The following is a 19,440-nucleotide window of genomic DNA, read 5'->3' as shown; positions in this document are numbered from 1 at the left end:
CGTAACAAACTCAACGCAGCATACCATCTGTACCGCAATCTGTACAAAAAGAAGTGCATTTCGAAGACTGCTGAGGTCTGACATTACAGAACTGCTGTCAGAGCACAGTTTCTGTATGCCACAGAGACCATCTTGATGAACAGAAAGGGCATGATGGATGACCTGGAGAAAGCCGAAAGACGATTTCTCAAAAAAAAGAAAAATCATGGCCCGTGATTCCTCCCAGGTGACACCTACCGATTGAAGTCTAATTCTGAACTGTATCAACAGTTAGAATCATCCAAAACCAGTAAGCGACGTACGAGGCTCAAGTTCTATGGGCACCTACAACGTATGAACAACAATAGGCTTACCAAGAAGATCTTCTCATTGGTTAAAAACTACAAGACTGGAAGCCTGTGGCTTAATGAAGTACTAAGAAGATCGTTCCATATTTTGTGCTATGGTAGAGTCTTGGACCCCACCACCTACAGTCCCTAAAATTCGGAAGCCCCTTTGTCAGGAGAGGAATGAGAAATTATCAGCAGGGCTCAAAAGATATTCTGCCGGAAGAGAGCATCGAAGAACTAGTGATAAGCGTTACTTAGTGGGCATAAATCAACAATAACAACAATATTTCAGGCTATTTGACGTCTTAAACATTTAAATGCGTGAAAAATTGTCGCATTATGCATGACGTTTAAATGTATTGCTTCTGTGCTACTAATTTTATTTTTAACGTATTTCACAGGCAGTATCGACATATGCCGCTGAATTATCTATATATCCTTGTACAACGCATAGTTCTAGAGATATGATGTCATGAACGCTGAGGTGCGTGAAAAAATGCAACATCAGTCATGAAGTTTTAATACACTTATTATTTATTCTTCACTACTTATACACTCCTACAGTCGGGTCAACATAAGAAAATCCCTGATATCTGGCAGCGCTTTTGACAATGGCATAACGGGAGTAGGATTCTATATGAATAGGAAGGTAGGACAGAGAGTGTGTTACTGATAGCAGTTCAGTGATAGGGTTGTTCTTATCAGAATCGACAGAAAACCAACACCGACGATAGTTCAGGTACACATGCCGACGTCGCAAGCTGAAGACGAAGAGATGGAGAAAGTGTATGAGGATATTGAAAGGGTAAAACAGTATGTAAAGGTATATGAAAATCTAACACTCATGGGAGACTGGAATGCAGTTGTAGGGGAAGGAGTAGAAGAAAAGGTTACACGAGAATATGAGCTTTGGACAAGGAATGCGAGAAGAGAAAGACTAATTGCGTTCTGTATCAAGTTTCAGCAAGTAATAGGAAATACTCTGTTCAAGAATCACAAGAGGAGGAGGTATACTTGGAAAAGCCTCGGTGATTCGGGAAGATTTCAGCTAGATTACATCATGGTAAGGCAGAGATTCCGAAATCAGATACTGAATTGCAAGGCATAGCCAGGAGTAGATATAACTCGGATCACAATTCAGTAGTGATGAAGAGTAGGCTGAAGTTTAAGACATTAGTCAGGAAGAATCAATACGCAAAGAAATGGAATACGGAAGTACTAAGGAATGACGAGATACGGTTGAAATTCTCTAAGGCTACAGATACAGCAGTAAAGAATAGCTCAGTACGCAGTAAAGTTGAAGAGGAATGGACATCTCTGAAAAGGGCCATCACAGAAGTTGGGAACGAAAACATGGGTACAAGGAAGCTAACTGCGAAATAACCGTGGATGACAGAAGAAATACTTCAATTACTCGATGAAAGGAGGAAGTACACAAATGTTTCGGGAAACTCAGGAATAGAGAAATACAAGTCGCTGAGGAATGAAATAAGTAGGAAGTGCAGGGAAGCTAAGACGAAATGGCTCCAGGAAAAATGTGAAGACATCGAAAAAGAAATAATTGTCGGAAAGACGGACTCACATGCAGAAAAGTCGAAACAACATTCGGTGACATTAAAAGCAAGGGCGATAACATTAAGAGAGCAACGGGAATTCTACTGTTAAATGCAGAGGAAAGAGCGGATGGGTAGAAAGAATACATTGGAAGCCTGTATGAGGGGGAAGATTTGTCTGAGTGATAGAAGAAGAAACAGGAGTCGATTTAGAAGAGATAGAGGATTCAGTATTGGAATCAGAATTTAAAAGAGCTTAGTAGGACTTACGATCAAATAAGGCAGAAGGGGGAGATAACATTCCATCAGAATTTCTAAAATTATTGGGGGAAGAGGCAACAAAACGACTATTCACATTGGTGTGTAGAATGTATGAGTCTGGTGACTTACCATCTGGCTTTCGGAAAGCATCATTCACACAATTCCGAAGAGGTCAATAGCTGACAAGTGCGAGAATTACAGCGCAATCAGCTTAATGGCTCATGCATCCAAGTCGCTTACAAGAATAATTTACAGAAGAATGGAAAAGAAAATTGAGGAAGCGCTAGATGATGTTCAGTTTGGCTTTAGGAAAGGTCAAGGCACGAGAGAGGCAATTCTGACTTTTCGGTTAATAACGAAAGCAAGACTAAAGAAAAATCAAGGCACGTTCATAGGATTTGTCGACCTGGAAAAAGCGTATGACAATGTAAAATGGTGCAAGATGTTCGAAATGCTGAGAAAAGTAGAGGTAAGCTATAGGGAGAGACAAGTCATATACAATATGTACAACAGCCAAGAGAGAATAATGAGAGTGGACGACCAGAACCAAGTGCTCGTATTAAAAAGGGTGTGAGACAAGAATGTAACCTTTCGCCCCTACTGTTCAATCTGTACATCGAAGAAACAATGATGTAAGTAAAAGCTAGGTTCAGGAGTGGAATTTAAATTCAAGGTGAAAGCATATCTGTATTACTATTTGTTGAAGATATTGCTATCCTGGGTGAAAGTGAAGAAAAATTACATGATCTGCTGAACGGAATGAACAGTCTAATGAGTACAGAGTATGGATTGAGAGTAAATCGAAGAAAGACGAAGGTAATGAGAAGTAGTAAAAATGAGAACAGCGAGAAACTAACAGGATTGATGGGCACGAAGTATATGAAGTTAAGGAATTCTGGCCAAGAAAACTCCACTAGTATCAAATATCGGCCTTAATTTGAGGAAGAAATTTCTGAGAATGTACGTCTAGAGTACAGCATTGTATGGTAGTGAAACATGGAGTCTGAGAAAAACGGGACAGAAGAGAATCGAAGCATTTGAGATGTGGTGCTACAGACGAATGTTGAAAATTAGGTGGACTGCTAAAGTAAGGAATGAGGAAGTTCTGCGCAGAATCGCAGAGGAAAGAAATATGTGGGAAACACTGATAAGGAGAAGGGACAGATGATAGGACGTCTGTTAAGACATGAGGTAATGACTTCCATGATACTAGAGGGAAGTGTAATGGGCAGAAACTGTAGAGGAAGAAAGAGATTGGAATACATCCAGCAAATAATTGAGGACGTAGGTTGCAAGTGCTCCTCTGAGATGGAGAGGTTAACACAGGAGAGGAATTCGTGGCGGGCTGCATCAAACCAGTGAGAAGATTGATGACTGATGACCAAAAACAAAAAAAAGAACTATGAAGGGGCGTTCCGTAGAGACGTTTACAAAATTACGTTGTGGATGACGCGAAGCAGCTGTGCTCAGCATGTAGAAACTGTCCAGAATCTATGTAAGACTGTTTCATAATTTCAAAGGTGTTTTCACGATTATGTGGGAATGAATTTTTTTACATTACACTACACACACAGTTCATCTTTTGTTTTCGGTTCTAACAGAAAATTGTCAAAATATCGGCTAGTGTGTGTACAATTGCAACTTACTTCGCTGAATGCAATACAAAACACACATTTCGTGCGTGAGAAGCAGGTATTTCTGTTGTGGTCTGGTGTTACGATAAGCGGTTTCTAGTACGTGTAAACCCACAGTTCGTCTAATTCGAATGCTTCCTCTTTCCTATTGAATTATGTTCTTTTGTATTTTTATGGCCCCTCTGTACATCCTAGCGTAGTAATAATTAGATCTTACTGAAATCACAGTATCAGAGAAATGAATTTGTTGGTTTCCCGGTCCTAGTGCTTGATCTGCTGCCTACCCAGACTACAATTGGATTTTTATCCTTTGAGGCGGGTACTAATGCTTCCATTTGTAGTTCCCATGTACACTTGTCCGCAAGTGCAAGGGATTTCCTATACTCCTGCAAGCGACGGGTATAAGTCCTTCGCAGCGTAACAAAATCCTTGCACCTTTCTTGTTGGTTGAAATTCTGTATCATTACCGCGTTTTCTGAGTACTTTGCTGATACGATCTGTGACAGCTGTTACAAATGAACGGAAAAGTTTGCCTCTAGTTGGTTCTTTTTTCGGTAGAAGCTCTAGACCCTTTGGGATGCAGTATCCTGTTTACCTCTTTGTCGGAGCAGCCGTTTCTTCTGAAGGCCGTTCTTAAATGATCGAGCTAATCTTCCAGGCTCTTTTAGCCAGGTCAACCAATGTTTCGTTCACTTCCGTTTTCTGTTCGAAATGATGACTGGAATTTCCGTGGAGATGTCTATCCTTGTGAACAGACTTTCTGTAGACTTTATGCCCTAAAGTTCCGATTGAAGAGACAATTTTCCTCCCACGGATCACATCAGCAAAACATTCAGAAAACGTTGTATTGATACAGTGTTTATGCCAACAGGAAAGGTGCACAAATATTTGACCACTGCAAAGGACCTGTACCCACCGCTTGCCACAGCGGGAGTATATATTATAAGGGGCGATCAAAAACTTTCCATTCGAAGGCCGTACAGCCCAGAATCGGTATGCCAACCAGGCAAAATCGCCCTGAATACTGAGACAATCATCTCACCGACGCACAGGGGTGATCAGTTTGGTAAAACGTGAAGAGGTCCGTAACTGCCTGCTGCACATTCTCGTCCGACAGGAATCGTCGACCCTTCAGGGCCTAATTTATGGGACCGAAGGCGTGAAAATTGCATGGGGAGAGATTAAGGCTATAGGGCGGGACCTCAAATGTCTACCACTCGAGTTGGCGTAACTTCTGCGTTACGAGATTTGCGATATGAGGATTTGCGTTACTATGAAGCACCAGCACCCCTTGTCGTTCACCATTCCATAACGGTGGTTTTCGACAGACATTCTGCCTTATACAAGTTCTTCACTCCCCATTGAGTGTCTACTGGTGCTTCTCCTTCGAAAGCCAAGAAAATAACAACACCACGTTGATCCTGTTTGGACGCATTTGGTAATAAAGTCGCCAGTCGCTATAGTTCACATTCCCGCATTTAGTGCACGCACATGGAAAGATACGAATGCTACACGAGTCTCGTGCCTACATTCGGTGTTAATTGACCCTCATTGAAGCCGACCTACATTGCATATATGCTACAGCAACTCCCTCAAACAGAAAATTTCTTATCGTCCCTGATATAAGCAGGGCTGTGCCCCTGCGTATTCGGCCACCACACTCGTGAATATGCTTCGCGGGCCTGGCACGGCCCCTGCCTTACCTCAGCAAGTTGTTTGTCAACGGAGGATTCTGTGAGCTGTTTACCACCAAGCCTCGTGCAGCCGCCTCAGCGTCTGGTGCCACAAACCGTGCTGGTACGTGGCGTGCAGATCGCGGTAAACAGCACTGCAATCCCAGGTACCTCTTCACGTCTGCGCGGCCACGTGACCACGTGACACCGCGACACCGCTTCTGTATTCCTCCGGTGGCAAGTACCTCGGTCGCCGCTCAGCCCCTATAAGCCCAGTTCAGCTCCGCCTCAAGACCAATCGACAGCCCATGGCAAGAACCACGACGCCTGCCGCTGCTGCTACCCAACCGACTGTACAGCACGCTTCATCGACAGGTATATGACTGCGTGGCGTCTGTTCTTTCCGACGTGTCCGAAACAACGGATACCACGCATTCATGTTATTTGATAGGTCTAGCTGGGGAGTCGATCCACCATTTTCAGTGGGGATTCACAAATACGTCTGACCTCCTGTGAGAATCTCGGAGAGCGAACATGGAGGATAGGGACCGCAGATAGGTGGCGCTCGATGCTAATGTCCTTCGTCGGTGAGGCGTACCGAGATAGTCCGTGCAGTTGCTATAACGCTGTGTTCCGGATGGCGCTGTGGTTACCGCACCTGCCTAATGAGCAGGAGGTCCCGGGTTCGAATCCCGATCTGCTAAAGATTTTCACTCGCCACCACTGATTTCGCATAATGTCAGTGCAGCGACAGCAGTGATCCACTCCCCTCCCCTCCCTTTCCTTTCTTCCCCTCTCCATCTTCAATTTACATGAAATGTCCGGAAGTGAAGAACTGTAGCAGGTGCGACTATGACTTCGTCGGTAGTGGCGATGAACCTACGAAGCGGGGCCTTCCGGAGCGGCTGGGAACCTATCGATGAGTAGCAGCAGCGGTAGGCGTCTTCGTTTGTGGCACAGGCTGACGTTTGGTCTAGAAGCGGAGCTGAACTGGCTATAGGGGGGCAGTGGAGCGACCGTAGTACTCATTAGCGGAGGAACACACAAGCGGTGTCACGCGGTCACGTTGCCACACAGACGTAAAGAGGTGCCTACGACTGCAGTGCTGTTTACCGCTACTTGCGCGCCATGTTCCTGCGCGGCTTGCGCCCCCAGACACAGTGGCGTCTGCACGAGGCTTGGCGATCAACAGCCCAGAGAATCCTCCATTGATAATAAACCACCTGAGGTAAGCAGGGGCGCGCCAGGCCCGCGGAGAATGTGCACGAATGTGGTGGTTGAATATGCAGGGGCACAGCAAGGTAGCTCGACTCCAATGAGAGTGAATAAACACAGACTGTAGGCAAGAGACTAGTGTGGCATTCATGTTTTTCTATCGTGCGTGCAGTAAATGCGAAAATGTGAACTGTGTTGACGTTATTACCAAATGCGCCCAAACAGGGTCAACGTGGTGTCATTCTTTTCTTTGCTGCGAAGGACAAACACCGGTCGACAACCATCGAAGGGTTATTGCACTTGTCATGTTCTACTCGTGAATTTAGGTAATGGTCAGTAAGCAAACAGTGTTATGCCAAGCGTCTATATCAATCACCACCTAGGTGCACCACTCGCCACGATACTTCAGAGTATATGCAGTCGCTTACACTTGCGGCCAAATGTACGTAGAAACCATTAACGCCTGCCTTAAGAAATGCAAGGGCATTTATCGTCTGGATAAGACAGATGTATCAGCTGTAGCACATCATGCAGTAGAACCAGGAAACCACCAAATTTGTTTCTCGGACTCTGTGATTTTGGCAAAACCTAATAACTGCAACGCTAGGATGTGCGGAGACGCCATGGAAAATCGCTGAGAAAACTATTATAGGTCCACAACCATCCACATTGTATCATAAATTAGAAACTCCCAACAACAGACTTAGTTCTGTATGGAATAAAGTGATGCAGAGCAATAAATCACAGAGCAGAATAACATCACTCTTAAATTAAATGGAAGCACTATAAACGATCAGTCACAGTAGCATATATGTTTGATAACCGTTTCTTAAATTTGTAGAAAGTATAGGGACAAATAGTTGGAGAGTAAAATCACAGTGTTAAGTTGAAAAAGGAGCTGTTACAAAATTCAGTCGTATGAATATATCGCCAACTTCTCCTTTTGAAATTAAGAAAATTATATTGTTTTTGTTGTTGTTATTGTGATATTCAATCCAGAGACTGGTTTGATGCAACTCTCCATCTTACTCTATCCTGTGCAAGCTTCTTCATCTCCCACTATCTACTGCAACCTACATCCTTGTGAATCTGCTTAGTGTATTCATCTTTTGGTCTTCCTCTACGATTTTTACCCTCCACGCTGCCATTCAATACTAAACTGGTGATCTCTTGATGCCTCAGAACATGTCCTACCAACCGATCCCTTCTTCTAGTCAAGTTGTGCCACAAATTTCTCTTCTCCCCAATTCTATTCAATACCTCCTCATTAGTTATGTGATCTACCCATCTAGTTTTCAGAATTCTTCTGTAGCACCACATTTAGAAAGCTTCTATTCTCTTCTTGTCTTAACTATTAATCGTCCACGTTTCATTATATACATGGGTACACTCCACACAAATACTTTCAGAAAAGACTTCCTGACATTTAAATCTATACACGATGTTAACTCATTTCTCTTTTTCAGAAGCGCTTTCCTTGCCATTGCCAGTCTACATTTTATTTCCTCTCTACTTCGACCATCATCAGCTATTTTGCTCCAGAAACAGAAAAACTCATTTGCTACTTTAAGTGTCTCATTTCCTAATCTAATTCCGGCAGCATCACCCGATTTAATTCGACTACATTCCATTATCCTCGTTTTGCTTTTCTTGATGTTCATCTCATATCATCCTTTCAAGACACAGTCGATTCTGTTCAACTGCTCTTCCAGCTCCATTGCTGTCTCTGACAGAATTATAATGTCATCGGCAAACCTCGAAGTTTTTATTTCTTTTCCATGGATTTTAATTCCTACTACGAATTTTTCTTATGTTTCCTATACTGCTTGCTCAATATACAAACTGAATAACATCGGCGATAGACTGCAATCCTGTCTCATTCCCTTCCCAACCACTGCTTCCCTTTCATGCACCTCGACTCTTATAACTGTCATCTGGCTTCTGTACAAATTGTAAATGGCCTTTCGCTCCCTGTATTTTACCCCTGCCACCTTCAGAATTTGAAGGAGAGTATTCCAATCAACATTGTCAAAAGCTTTCTCTAAGTCTACAAATGCTAAAAACGTAGGTTTTCCTTCCCTTAATATATTTTCTAAGAGAAGTCGTAGGGTCAGTATTGCCTCACGTGTTCCAACATTTCTACGGAATCCAAACTGATCTTCCCCGAGGTCGGCTTCTATCAGTTTTCCATTCGTCTGTTAGTATTTTGCAGCCGTGACTTATTAAACTGATAGTTCGATAATTTTCACATCTGTCAACACCTGCCTTCTTTGGGATTGGAATTATTATATTCTTCTTGAAGTATTTCGCCTGTCTCATACATCTTGCTCACCAGATGATAGAGTTTTGTCAGGACTGGCTCTCCCAAGGCTGTCAGTAGTTCTAATGGAATGTTGTCTACTCCCGGAGCCTTGTTTCGACTTAGGTCTTTCAATGCTCTGTCAAACTCTTCACGCAGCATTATTTCTCCCATTTCATTTTCATCTACATCCTCTTCCATTTCCATAATACTGTTCTCGTGTACATCGCCCTTGTATAGACCCTCTATATATTCCTCCCACCTTTCTGCTTTCCCTTCTTTCCTTCTTTGCTTAGAACTGGGTTTCCATCTGAGCTCTTTTTATTCATATTAGTGGGTCTCTTCTCTCCAAAGGTCTCTTTAATTTTCCTGTAGGCTGTATCTATCTTACTCCTAGTGATATATGTCTCTACATCCTTTCATTTGTCCTCTAGCCATCCCTGCTTAGACATTTTGTACTTTCTGTCGATCTCATTTTTGAGACGTTTGTATTTCTTTTTGCCTGCTTCATTTACTGGATTTTTATTTTTTCTCCTTCTATCAGTTAAATTCATTATATCTTCTGTTACCCAAGGATTTCTACTAGCCCTCGTCTTTTTACCTACTCGATCCTCTGCTGCCTTCACTACTTCATCCCTCAGAGCTACCCATTCTTCTTCTACTGTATTCCTTTCCTCCATTCTTGTCGATCTTTTCCTAATGCTCTCAATGAAAATCTCTACAACCTCTGCTTCTTTCATTTTCCCCTGGTCCAATCTCCTTAAATTCCCAACTTTTTGCAGTTTCTTCAGTTTTAATCTACAGTTCATAACCAATAGATTGTGGTCAGAGTCCACATCTGCCCCTAGAAAGTTCTTACAATTTAAAACCTGATTCCTAAATCTCTGTCTTATCATTACATAGTGTATCTGAAACCTTCCAGTACCTCTAGGCCTCTTCCATGCATACAACCTTGTTTCATGACTCTTGAACCAAGTATCAGCTATGATTAAGTTATGCTCTGTGCAAAATTCTACCTGGCGGCTTCCTCTTTCATTCCTTACTCTTACTCCGTATTCATCTACTACGTTTCTTTCCATTCCTTTTCTTACTATCGAATTCCAGTCACCCACGACTATTAAATTTTCATCTCTCTTTACTATCTGAATAATTTCTTTTACCTCATCATACATTTGAAGAATCTCTTCTTCATCTGCGGAGCTAGTTGGCATATAAACTTGTACTACTGTACTAGGCGTGGGCTTCGTGTCTATCTAGGCCACAATAATGCGTACACTATGCTGTTTGTAGTAGATTTTTTATTCGTTATTAAACCTACTCCTGCATTACCCCTATTTGATATATTATTTATAACCCCGTATTCACCTGACCAGAAGTCTTGTTCCTCCTGCCACCGAACTTCACTAATTCCCACTATATCTAACTTTAACCTATCCATTTCCCTTTTTAAATTATCTAACCTACCTGCTCGATTAAGGGATCTGACATTCCACTCTCAGATGTGTAGAACGTCTGCTTTCTTTCTCCTGATAACGACGTCCTCCTGAGTAGTCCCCGTCTGGAGACCCAAATGGGGGACTATTTTACCTCCGGAATATTTTACCCAAGAGGGTTCAATAATCATTTAACCATACAGTAAAGCTGCATGCCCTCGGGAAAAATTACGACTGTAGTTTCCCCCTGCTTTCAGCCGTTCGCAGTACCAGCATAGCATGGCCGTTTTGGTTAGTGGATGTTACAAGGCCAGATCAGTCAATCATCCAGTCTGTTGCCCCTGCAACTACTGAAAAGGCTGCTGCCCCTCTTCAAGAACCACACGTTTGTCCGACCTCTCAACAGATACCCGTCCGTTGTGTTTGCACCTACGGTACGGCTATCTGTATCGCTGAGGCACGCAAGCGTCCCCACCAACGGCAAGGTCCATGGTTCATGGGGGGGGGGGGGGGGGGAATTATATATTCTCCCGAAAATAGAGAGGAGGTTTCATTTTCGAGAAAATTATATATTCTCGCGAAAATAAAATCACATCCCGATTTTGTGGCGTTTCCAACAGAGTGCTAAAGACTTGCTCTCATGCAATAAGCCCTGTCGTTTCTGTAATATGTACCGCATCACTAACTCAGGGCACTTTTCCTGAGAGATTGAAATTCGCCATTGTTAAGCCCTCTGTAGGAAAGATGACAGAATAGATGACAGTAACTACCGTCCCATTTCACTACTCACATCATTATCCAAATTTTTTGATAATGTGATATATTGCAGAACAGTGTCTCATCTGAACAGCAATAATATACTCAGCAAACACTGTTTGGATTTCAGAAGAGTTGCTCAACTGAGAATGCCATTTACATGCTCAGTCACCAAATTTTACAACCATTAAATAACAAAATAGCGTCAGTTGGTATTTTGTGTGGCTTATCTAAAGTATTTTATTGTGGGAATCACAATATTCTCCGAGGTCAGCCGAGGTTTTATGGAACTAATGGTATAGCCAACCAATGCTTACTGTCATATCTAACCAAAAGAATGCTGAAATTTGTATTTAATAACTCAGACAATGTAATTAGGGGAGATTCTTCTGACTGGAGAGAGTCCAAGTCTCAATCTTAGATCCACTATTGTCGCTCATATATGTAAACGGCCCTCCGTCTAATACACAACAAGCAGCATTAGTTCTTTTTGCGGATGACGCTAGTACTGTTATCAATCCATGCATACAAACAGCAACAGAAGGAATAGTGAATAATGTTAAAAATACTATTGAGTGATTTTCTGAGAATGCTCTCGCACTCAGTTTCAAAATGAAGAAAGTTATTCAGTTCTGGTTACCTCACATGACCTTTCAGTGCAGGAGGTGATCTATAATTTTGTACTGTAGACTTTTTTGAAAAGCCATTTATTTGCCAAGGTCACTATGTTAACACCATTACTGGATTACTAATTTCTGCAGTATGTACTGACATCCTCATACCTATAAAAAGAAAATATGTCGAGATTACACCAACAGTCAAAAAATAAAAAATATAGTAGGGCATACACAAAAGCTCAACGAAGAAAATTACATGCCCATAAAATTGGACAGTAGTAGTTACATGATTAATACCTCTAATAAGTAATTCTCTTTGTTTTTAAAAAAAGAACATACCACAAAAATCGAGGCATTACAATGACAAGCAAAGTATTTTGTCGTAAAGTATGTACAACTTTGGCTACACTTGGAACGAACAAGACAGATACATGCCACGTCTTGCCGCTCAGTGGTGTAAGGCCATGTTGGCTGCGACAGAGTACTAACGACAGAATTTGGAATATAGCGGGAGCTACTGCTGAGAGCCGCCACCACATGCTGGTCTGCACTGTTTGACATCAATTACAACTAATGTAACACGGCCACTCTTTTGTTTAACATTGATATTAATAGAAGAAGTGTAAAAATCAAATCAGAATACACCATATAATAATAACGGCGAAGTTCACACAAATTCTATAAAAATAAACAGTATGCTGTAAATTGTCATGGATGGCTGCCTACATTACCAAATAAAAATTGGACAATTTGTGACGTAACGATGACATAACAGATTATATACATTAACAAGTTCATGCCATATAACACACGTAACAGAAATAGGTTTAGAGGAAAGCTACACAGTCGAAACTTACAGACTTATGAAATAGGATTTGACCTTATTGGTTGGTTTCGCTGCAACCGAAAGATGAAAATTAAAAATTTTGTAATAGAATATCGTAAAACAAGCCCCCACACTATGTGGGATTCTAACGTAAAATATAGTGCACGTATAAAATGTTTATTTTACTGAAAATATGTGCTAATATAAAACTACACATAAAAACCTTTTATTTTTATATTTTTTTTATATTTACATCAATGTGCCATCACTGAATGAGTAAAACTGGAGTTGGCTTATAGCAATTAGACACCATCTCTGAGGTTACATAATAAGACTACTTATGACGGAAGTTGACATAAGTTACACTTATCAGCTGACTAAGTTGTATAAACAGCAGTGGTATCTTGCTTTCATATCCTACATCAATCAGCATAAAGACAAAATTACTTAATTTAGATCTAATAATGCTGTGGACATGTGTTTCGATTCTGTAGATCATGATACTCTGTTAGAAGAACTCATGTTTTATGGAATTGAAATTGATGGCTTTACTCACAGCCAGTCTGAATCGTACTTGAAAAACAGAATGCAAAAGGTAATGCTGAATGATTCAGAGAGTGTCGGAAAGATAGAACATTTGAGAGACTGCGGTAAAAAAAAAAAGAAAAAAAAAGGTAGAGGGGTCACGAGGGCTCAATTTTGAGTCCATTCCTATTCCTTATACATGTGAATGACCTGCAATTTAACATTCAACAAGCAAAATCGGTATTTTCTGCAGACGATACCAACGTTATAGTAAATCTCATTAGAGAAAGCGAAAGAAGAGTTAGTAAATGATACTGCCAAAGAATTATTAAGTAGTTCAGCGAAAATAGACTCTCCCAAAATTTTGAAAAAATCATTACATTCAGTTCTGTGCAACAAATAGAGTCATACCAACAATTGATGTAGCACATAAGCAGAAGTCAGTGAACAGAGTAGAATGCTCCAAATTTTCTGGTGTAGATAGTGATGAGAACATGAACTGGGAGAAGCGTATTACAGACATTTCCATACAATTAAATTCAGCTACTTTCTCTCTTCGCATAATTGCTAATGCTGGAACAAACGTATCAGGCTCCATAGGTATCTTGCATATTTCCACTCAACAATGTCGTACATAATTATTTTCTGCGGTAAGTCAACACTTAGAAAGAAAGTACTGATTGCACAAAAGCGAGCAGTAAGAATAATATGTGGTGTTCACTTCCAGACGTGATGTACGAGTAGATACATCTTCAAGAAGCTAGCTATTTTAACTGCGCCGTCACAATACGTATTTTCGCTAATGAAATTCGTCGGAGGTCATCCATCACAGTTTGAGAACAACAGTGAAAAACATATCTACAGCGCTAGAGTAAAAAATAACCTAAGTTACCCTTTGCTAAAGCTGTCAGTGGCTCAAAGTAGAGGTCAATATGCAACAATAAAAATTGTTAGACATGTCTGATAGGAAGCGATGTAAGTTTTAATTGTAATTAAAATCATTTCTCCTGGACAACTCCTTCTATTCCAGTGAAGAATTTCTGCTTTAAAAGTGGTAGCGAAAAAAAGAAAAACAACTTGTTTTTACGTGTAGTTGCATGAGTAGGTATAAAATGACAATGTGTTCGTTACTGTTTGAACTAGCTCGTTCCACGTCCTTTCGATAAAAGAATCGCCGAAATTATCTGTGGAACATGTAACTCACGAGTGTGACTTCGCTCGACGCCACGGAAGTTCCGACGCACGGACGAAAGGAACGTTTCAGAAAGGTGAGAGCAGTCTGTGGACCCCGTGCGTCTTCCATGCGGCATCTGCACGACGCCGTTTGGTAGAGGGCGACACAATAGATAGTCAGCGTCGTGCCGTCTTCTGCGCCTCATCATGGAGTAGTGGCACTGTTTCTCCTCACCTGTTGCCTTACCAGCTGCAACTAGAGTAGTGATGTTTTCGTGTCAGCACTTGGCAGCATTTCAGCCCGGCGTGCCTGCGCCGTGTTGCAGGAGTGGCTGCGCGTGTCGCGGGTGGAGCTGGACCGCAACCCGCCGCTGTGCCGCGAGCTGCGAGACTTCCTGACCAAGGTGTCCGGCTGCGGGCCGCCCTATCAGCAGTGGTGCGCCGAGCTGCGCCAGGAGCACCCCGCCCTCGTGAGTAGCGCCGCCTGCAGTCTGAGCCAACTGCCACCCTACCTCCACGCACTTAAGTAGAACATCGGCGCTTGTAATATGATCTGCGGCACTGTCGCCAGAGCTGGTCGTTGTCGTCAGCACGGACACGAGGAAGTCAGCGTCTGTAGGGACTAGGGTTGCCAGATTAAATTAACAAAATTACCGAACATTGCCTGGGGAAAGGATTTGCTGACCTGAGGGCTGAGGGTGGAAACGATAAAACGCCTAATAAACTCTAAAAATTGTATCTGTTATTAGTAATTACAGTCTTGGATACATTTTTGTTACCTTTAACTTACGGTAAAAGTTGCTTGTTATAAACTTTAAATTACAACGAATGTATAATTCTGCATTTGCCATATCAACACTCAGTTTGATTCATGTGACTGACGACTATTTCCACATAGGCATTGATTGCTTCATGGAACCGCCATTATTCACTTTGTGGATATAAGCACTTGACTTTGTAATTGTTCCAAATGCAGCACCGTCGGCTGGCAACAGACACTAAATTGTTACTGGCATGATTTTGCAAATAAAGAAACAAATTAATAATATAAATGGCATTCTAGGAGAACCGAACCACTCACACTTCGGTTCCGAACACCGGGTTGAAATACCGAATACTTGGGCAAAAAAACCTAATACCTGGTAACCTGAGACCATAACGCCTGACTGCAATCTGGTATTAGGTAGTCCTCTTTCCTGCCCCCGCCCTCTCTACCTTCACCTACATTAGCGTTTAACTAAACTAAACTGAACAATGAAAAAGATTTTCTTTTAAAACTTTTAATTTTGACATGGGCAACGGCCCTGACGCAGTGGCTACACCGGTTCCCGTGCGATCACCGAAGTTAAGCGCTGTCGGGCGTGGTGGCCATTTTTCGGGGTGCACTCAGCCTCGTGATGCCAATTGAGGAGCTACTCGACCGAGTAGTAGCGGCTTCGGTCACGAATACCATCATAACGACCGGGAGAGCGGTGTGCTGACCCCACGCCCCTCCTATCCGCATCCTCCCTGAGGATGGTCCGGCTAGGCCACTCGTGGCCTGAAGATGGAGTGCTTTATTTTTGAAATGACGAAAGATACACAGTATTTAGTTTTCATATGTGCTTTATTAAATCACGGACTAGTGAGTTATCAGGCGCTACTGTTTATTTCTAAGAACCTTTTCATAGCCTGATAAAGCAGGTCCCAATGCGGCGTGACTGCTAACTAAAGCTCCCCCTCGGGGAAGAATGCTAACTGTCCACATTGGCGATAGGCGATGTTACAAAACATGCTTCCACTCCACTATTACTATCCCCAGCGACACTTGGTTCACTCACATTGTGCTCCTCCATTTCAAGTCAACCAATAGTTACTGTTTGTAAATCACTTGAATGTCGAACTTTTTACTTCCGAACAGGCAGAAACTGGAAGATTTCAAACTGCCGATGCTTTGTGGCTGATGACTGCCATTATAATTACAATATTAATAATAACGATGTTAATAATAATAACTATAATAACAATAATACTTTGTAGGTCTTACGGGAATGTAGTTACTCATAGTTGCTATTCTTTTGTGTTGTCAATTAGTTCGTTTGTATTTTGCGAACTGAATAATGAAATAATTTTTCGTCCATTACAAGAACTATCTATAAGCTAGAGAAGACGTTATCATAAATATAGCACACAGGGTGTACATGTCTCAATTTTACTGTTATAGATGCATGGTACAAAGTAAATTTGTGGTGGGATGACGATTTGAGGAAGATGTTGTTCATACAGGGTGGTTATTATTAAACTTTAGCTACTTGAGAGGGACCCCCATCAAAAAGGAGTATGTAGGACAATGAGAATTTGTTGCAACATTTACAAGGACATGCTGAAGATAAATAAAGAATAAATCACTGAAATAAACACGTATTAATTTCCACATGAGAGGGTAATGCTTGTTAATCATGTACCATATTTACGTTCGAGGTTACAGACATTGTTCAACGTGACGCTCATCTGCACCCACGACAGCCTGGAACCGCACTAGAGGCTCCATTTCACAAACTGTTCGCAGCACTTTTCGAACGGGGGACCATAGAATGTTCACCTGCCGTGACACAGCCGGTGCACCGCATGAAGACAGCACATGGCTTCCAGCATTCCCAGCCACGGCTACAGTAATAACTGGTGACGCAATTGGCAGTCGGCCGCTCCGAGGAGCAGTTCACAAATCTCCAGTTTATTCGAAGTTATCTCTCCAGTTAATTCGAAGCTATGAATCATCTCTTTCAACGCCGGTGCGGAAAGAGGGCCCTCAGTACTCCTTTAATGCGTCGATAGTCGCAAGTCGCATCAGCTCTATAGCTATTGGTTTGATAAAATAGCTTTACGAGTAAGGCGCTGCTCACCTTGTCCGGACTCATGGCGACTGTCTGCAACTGCAATTCACACTGATGCTTGTGTTGCAACCCTAAATCGCCGTACCATCACCGGCGCCTAGCGGCAAGTCATGACTAACACTAATAGCAACGCAAATCCTGCAGCGCACAGTCTGAACATCATTCCCAAAAGTTGGGTACCCATACGGTAAACACTTGTTTGTCCACACTGGCTCAAGCAGCGAAAGTTTAAGTACAACTACCCTGTAAACACATTCTCTACTAAAATTAGTTACAAACACTCCATTACAGATAAAACCGAATTACATGAATGTAAAGCCGATAAAATGCTTAACATACCCTTCATAATTCTTCTTTCACGTCTGTGTTTTGCTGAAAAAGGTTAATGATGCGACGAAAGCATTGTTTGATTACCTACCAAATGAAGTAAAATTTTGATAAGCGGCGTAGATAGGTTTAAACAAAAAAAACGCAAAAAGCTATTCGTGTCAATTGCTTAACGTTAATAGGCGATTATTTGGAATGTGTTTTGTTGATGTAATGCCTCTGTTTCGTTTTGATTGCGCTCATGAGTAAATGGATATCACGTACCGATACATAAAAGTTAAGTATGACAGTAGCTTGTAGACTAAATGGTTCCACATCAGTGCAACAGGCTACACAAAAAGTTTGTGAAGCATAACTTGAAAACTAAGTATTAGAGAAGTTGTAATATCTGTATTTACAGTCAGATGTTCTTACTAATACGGGATATTTGCACTGAGATGACAAAAGTCATGGGATATTCTCCTATTATAGTGTCGGATTGCATTTTGCCCGGTGTAGTGCAGCAACGCGACGTGGAATGGACTCAGTAAGTTTTTGGAAGTCCCCTGTAGAAATATTGAGCCGTGATGCCTCTATAGCCGTCTATAATTGCGAAAGTCCTGCCGGTGCAGGAGTTTGTGCACGAACTGACCTCTCGATTACGTCACATAAATGTTCGATGGGATTCATGTCGGGAGGCCTGCGTGGCCAAATTATTCACTCAAACTGTCCAAAATGTTCTTCGTGCCAATCGCGAATAATCGTGCCCTGTGAGAACGCGCATTGTCATTCATAAACATGCTATCGTTGCTTGGGAACATGAGGCCCATGATGTTTTCCAGTGTCTAGGATCCAGCCGATATGATCGCGAGCCCAGAAGAGGCGCTGCAGGTGATATCGTGCTCTCAGCAAAGGCAATCGCGCCGGTCGTCTGCTGCCATACCCCAATGGCGCAAAACTTCGCCACATTGTTCTAACGGATACGTTCGTCGTACGTCCCGCGCTGAATTCTGCGGTTTCACGCAGTGTTACTTGTCTGTTAGCAGTGACAACTCTACGCAAACGCCTCTGCTCTCGCTAGTTAAGTGAAGGCCGTCGGCCACTGCTTTGTCCGTGGTGAGAGTTAAAGTCTGAAATTTGGTATTCTGAGAACATCCTTAACACCTGCGGAACTCGGATTATTGAATTCACAAACGATTTCTGAAATGGAATAATGCATGTGTCTAATTCAAACTACCATTCCGTGCTCAGAGCCTATTAATTTCCGCCGTGCGACCATAATGACGTCAGACGTCTTTTCACGTGAATCACTTGAATACAAATGACAACTCCGCCAATGTACTGCCCTTTTTTACCTTTTGTACGCGATACTGCCGCCATATCTGTATATGTGCGTCTCACTGTCCCATGACTGTTGTCACCTCAGTGCACGCACTCGTATTCAGAATAACTGTTCAACATAGGATGTTCGCTTTGCAGGCCCGTGACCCCGACCTCGACAGTGCGGATGACTTGGAGGAGACCGACCGAGAATATTGCCAGGTAGGACTGCATCAGATACGCATGCGCACCCCTTGTCCTCTGCCGCGAAAACGCAAACCGCATAGCTTTATCGCTGCACCTCAAGAGCATCCGAAATAACATACGTCCCCTCATGTACTCTCGTATGTACAGCAGTGCTGTTATTCTCCGTCCAGTGGCGAGTACTGAAAGATAGACGTAATTTTCCGATGTTCACTGCAGTATCTATAGGGTGGCAAACCGTCATCCCATCACCAATAATTCTTCGCTACAACATGTGCGCAGTTTTGCTTCTTCTCTGAAGGTAAGTACTTAACGAACACGATGCGTAATAGTGTTGTGACATACTACTGTGGACATATGGAATCTTCATTTGTAACAGCGTATCACATGTTTATCTAATCGTCTTACAGCATTCTCTGAGAGATGTTCCGTCTCAGCTCTGG

At 42.3% G+C, this 19,440-nt stretch overlaps 1 protein-coding gene across 1 annotated transcript in view; it reads left to right on the top strand.

Moving 5' to 3' along the window:
• The window catches only part of LOC124594436, an 822,371-nt gene that overhangs the window by 308,791 nt on the left and 494,140 nt on the right, over nt 1-19,440 (top strand). Inside the window, exons 28-29 of the mRNA XM_047132812.1 lie at nt 14,621-14,764; nt 18,953-19,015. Of these exons, the coding sequence (XP_046988768.1) occupies nt 14,621-14,764; nt 18,953-19,015 (207 nt within the window). The remainder of the gene's footprint in view (nt 1-14,620; nt 14,765-18,952; nt 19,016-19,440) is intronic.

This window comes from Schistocerca americana, chromosome 2 (genome assembly GCF_021461395.2).
Source record: "Schistocerca americana isolate TAMUIC-IGC-003095 chromosome 2, iqSchAmer2.1, whole genome shotgun sequence".
Taxonomy (NCBI): domain Eukaryota; kingdom Metazoa; phylum Arthropoda; class Insecta; order Orthoptera; family Acrididae; genus Schistocerca; species Schistocerca americana.
This window is presented reverse-complemented; position numbering and strand designations above follow the sequence as displayed.